The sequence below is a fragment of the Pygoscelis adeliae genome, unplaced genomic scaffold, assembly GCF_000699105.1.
Source record: "Pygoscelis adeliae isolate BGI_AS28 unplaced genomic scaffold, ASM69910v1 Scaffold17, whole genome shotgun sequence".
Classification (NCBI taxonomy): domain Eukaryota; kingdom Metazoa; phylum Chordata; class Aves; order Sphenisciformes; family Spheniscidae; genus Pygoscelis; species Pygoscelis adeliae.
The window spans coordinates 2,311,371-2,315,915 of record NW_008825234.1 but is presented as its reverse complement, the minus strand read 5'-3'; the positions used below and the strand labels follow the sequence as shown (position 1 = coordinate 2,315,915).

Here is a 4,545-nt window from a genome sequence, read left to right as displayed (position 1 = left end):
GAAAGGGGGAGGCAGCAGGAGGGGCCCAGGCGGTGTCTGTGCGGGGGTGGGCCGGGTGCAGGGTAATCTAAGGAAGCTGGCACACCTTGTGTACCTCTGGCAGCTAACTTACTGCTCCTGGAGCGACCTGCCCCTCCACCGACGCTCCTGACAACTCGGGTTTTTCCACGTTAGTGTCCTGAATTACGTCTTAAGCAATTGTGTCTGAATACATTTATTTTTTTTTTTCCCTGACTGACTAATTTTTAGTTGGATGCTGATAACTATGAGACTGATCCATGTCTGAAAGAGATTCGAAGAGCAGAAAATTATTCTTGGATGGATATAGTGACCATACATAAAGACAAGCTTCCAAATTATGAGGAAAAGGTATGCGAGTCTTTGATTTGAATGAGGATCTGCACGCTGAAGTCTACCGCTAGAGTGTGCAGTTGGCTTCTCAACACCTGCACACCCTGAGCAGGGGCACAAAGATGAGATTTCCACGTGTAAAATACATCCCGTACTGAAGTCCGTAACATTAAAAAAGTAGTTTTGATACTATTTTAAAAATAGCAGAGGCCTTTTGCTTCTATAGATTGCCTTCAAAGGTTTTAAGGATAGTTTCCATCACTGTGTCATTTCAAAACTAAGATTCCTACCAGGAGAGCCCTGCTGATGCTGACCTGTCCTCGGAGAGCCTCCCCAGGATGAAGGCAGGCAGTTGCCAGCTGGGCGTGGGCTTTGAAGGCTGGAACATCCTAATGGCTGCTTGCAAAATACGTCTCTTCAAAGTGAATGTTCCCCTCGTGGAATCAGAGGGACACATTCCCCGTACAAGAAGATTTTTTTTTTTTTTTTTTTTTTTAAAACCTTGGGAAGCTGGTACCATGGTGATTTCATAACAGCTGAATGCAAACGGTGCCAGGCTTTCAGATGAGCCTCCTAGAAGGAGCTTTCTCCTCCCAGCCTCCAGGTGCTGGCATACTGCTCTGACATGAGGGCAGCAACCCAGTGGCACTTCCATGTTTTCCTTAAATTTCCATTTACCAGTTTATTTTAAGCCCATTGTGTTATACTGGTTTTAAATTGATGAAGAAGGTAAATTAGGTAGTAACTCAGGTTGCCTGGGTGGGCTCTACCTGACACAAAGACGGGCCGTTATTGACAGGGTATACGGACTTTTGCTCATCTTGCCGTGCTGGATCGGTACTGGCTCAGGGACGCCTGCACTAGTATGGCTAAATAGCATCCAGGCCTGAGCAGGTGATAGTACTGGGCATTGCGCTGCTCTCTGTGCACTAACCTGCTCAGGTCTATATTAATTGAGCCTTTAAAGCATGTTTTGTTCTGTGCTGGGAAATATACAAAGAATTCACCATTCTGGAAAAAATGAGAATGTTGCTGCTGCTGCCTGGGAGGAGAGAGCCTGGAGCTGGGGCTCACTGTGTGGGGGCAGGCGTGACATGCTGTTTACATCAGACTGCTGTAGATGAGCCATGTTTGGCAATAACTGCATTTCCACATAGAGTTGTAGTAGCTGTGGGGCTAATTCAACCCTACACCAGTGTAAAAGAGGGGGGATAATCTGTAGCTCTGTTTTATTTTTGCATGTCGGGGAAAAAAAAAGGCACAAAATGATCAAACTGAACAACTGCGAGGACCAAATCCTGCGGTGGGAAGCTTTACCCGCCTCTCTCTCAAACGCGTGTAAGCATTACTGTTATTCAGAGACTGGTTATGTGCAGCTATAGCTGCTGTTTCTTGTCAGAGAAATTCCAAAGGAAATGTAACAGCCTACTTAGAAGTGTCCTGAGGCAGGGTCTGGCTGGCTGGATTGGCCATTTTAACCACGTTGGTCTCATCTGTTAGTTAAATCACTGTGCAGTTACCTTTTGAAAGCCTTTGTCTGCTTTGCCACATGTTTCTACCAGATTTCTTTGCAGTTTTTCTGTGTTCAGTAGTTTTAAGAGATACTTGCTGTTCCTAGATAAAAACATTTTATGAAGAACATTTACATCTAGACGATGAAATTCGCTACATCTTAGATGGATCTGGCTATTTTGATGTTCGAGACAAGGATGACAAATGGATCCGGATTTCCATGGAAAAAGGAGACATGATAACCCTCCCTGCTGGCATATATCACCGATTTACACTGGATGAGAACGTATGTTGTTATAGATTACTGTAAATTTTGATGACAAATCCATGCGAGTATATATCACGTTAGTAACTACATGCCCTGAGACTTGCAGTTCATTAGCAAAACGTATTAAATATGAAGTAGGAATATGAAAAATACTAAATAATTCACAGCATCTGAACCTTTCATCTCCAGGTCACAAATCCTGCAAGTCATTGCCATGTGATTTCTGTAGCATATCTTATGTGACAGCGGCGTGAGAGCCAAGCCCTGCGGCTGTCCCTCCCACAATTGCCCCTGCTGTCGGTTGAGGTGGATATGGTGTAGATGGATCCTTCTGTGTTGCCTTGTTGTGTATCTTCGTGGGGATAGACAGAGCATATCTGTGTCGAGCTGTGGCATTTTTCATGAGTGCTAAATTCACCTTCAGGGAAAGATGGATTTAAGGTCCAGAGCCACTACTTGCAGCTAGCATGTGCTAGGCTGGATGCTGGCTTCACAGGAGGTGACCTGCTTTCGGAGCGTAGTTTTGGCAATGGGATTGTGAGATTGGCACATGTAGTCCTATCTGTGTGCGTTTCCTTGTGGACTTTTATAAATATGTTTGTAATCTCAGCATTACCCCTGGAAAATGGGGAAACGTGTGCTGTCTCCTGTGTGGCAAAATCCCATCTCTGGCGCGGTCATGAGAATGGTCTACTTTTGAATCAGCTGTCCAGATAGCGGTTGTCATATACGTAAAAAGGGAATATGCTGCTATGGTGAAAAACCCGACTTTTCATGTCTGTATTTTGAGATCCATCAGCTACAATTGCTAGTTTAAGGCTTTTTCTTTACATAGACAAAATGTCAGGGGTTATGGGTTGAATCTGCAAGAAGTCTTAAATGTTTGTCCACTTCAGGAACTTCAGTCCAGAAGTGCCATCTTCACAGTAAGTTCTTTAGCTACTACCAGAACCTTGCATTTTGCAGCTAAGTTCTTTAGGTACCTAACTTTATTCTTGATGTTGCTGAGCACCTGGGTGCAAGATAAGCACTTAGCAGTGTTTACAAAATAGGTAGGGTCCAAACCTGTAGCATATTGGACAGAAGAGGAGAGGAGAGTTCCCCATAACTCAGTGGTTGGAGCACTTCTGCAGGACATAAAACCTGATTTTCTGCTGCTACAGCTGGACTTTTGCACTTGGCATTCTTTTGGTTAGCTGGTGGCAGGGGCTGTTGCTTTTTCTTTTGGAATCTCGAGACTTTTCACTTCCTGTAGCATTATTTTTTGGCTAGTTTATGCACTCCCTATTCAGCTTTATGGCCCTCACTTTGAAATTTCTGGTGTTCCTCAGGCATTGTGTAGCCATCTTGGGGATTCTGATTGCTCTTGTTTAACTAAGCAAGTAGGAATTAGATGCTGCATTGCTCAGTATTGTGGATCCCGTGCAACATGATTTGCATAAGACAGGATTTTTTTTGGTTTCATTGAAATGAGAAGTCCTGTCTCTGCCTGACCTGGAGGTGCTGGTTATGACACGATAAATACATCACTGTGTAGGTGCAAAATCTCCCACTGCAGCAGCTAGGAGCAGGAACAGCAGCGTAGTGGCACAATTTCCTAGAACGCCTGAAGCTTTCAGTCCATCTTGAAATAGTTTCAAAAATTGCTGCAGAAGTGCAAATGAAACAATTAACTTCAGAATTAAGATCCCACAGAAAGGAGCCCTTGAATTACTTGTGACTTCTTGTTCTTTGACAGAATTACGTGAAGGCAATGAGGCTATTCGTGGGAGAACCCGTCTGGACAGCATACAACAGGCCGGCTGATGATTTTCCTGCTCGGAAACAGTATATGAAGCTTTTGGCTGAGGAAGCACAGTAATGGTGCCTGAGACCTGACAGGTGGAACAGCCTGAAGACCTGTCAGAATAAATGTGACTGGTGGCTTTTCACTGATTAGACTACTTCTATTTACATATACGCTTAGAATCACAGAATCATAGAAAAATTTAGGTTGAAAGGTCATTTGGAGGTCATCTAGTCCAACCCCCTGGGACATACCAGGCCGACTGCAAAGTTAGACCAAGTTGCTCAAGACCTTGAGGTTTGGAAACCTCCAATGGTGGAGGTTCCACAGCCTGTCCGGGCACCAGTTCCAGCACTTAGCCGCTCTCGTAGGCAAGCATTTGTTCTCCATGGCCAACTCCCTGGTCGCAGCTTGCGATTGTTGTCTCTTGCCCTTTCATCGAATGCCTGAGAACAGCCTGACTGTCTTCTCTGCAGTCCCTTCTCTAGTGGGAAACTGTAGTTAGGTCTTCTCTCAGCCTTCTCCAGGATAGGCAAAACCCGTGCCCTTAGCCGGGCTGTCTGCACCCTGAGTTGTTAAGGAAGATGTTCAACACACTTTGCCCTAATTTTGACTACTGAGGAATGCC

The 4,545-nt window shown here is 44.8% G+C and overlaps 1 protein-coding gene across 1 annotated transcript in view; it reads left to right on the top strand.

The window, feature by feature from the left end:
- Positions 1-4,539, top strand: part of ADI1 (acireductone dioxygenase 1) — a 5,176-nt gene extending 637 nt beyond the window's left edge. The window contains exons 2-4 of the mRNA XM_009329309.1: positions 250-369; positions 1,970-2,149; positions 3,870-4,539. Coding sequence (XP_009327584.1) covers positions 250-369; positions 1,970-2,149; positions 3,870-3,992 — 423 coding nt within the window. The 3' untranslated portion in view covers positions 3,993-4,539. The remainder of the gene's footprint in view (positions 1-249; positions 370-1,969; positions 2,150-3,869) is intronic.
- Positions 4,540-4,545: the final 6 nt, after the last annotated feature.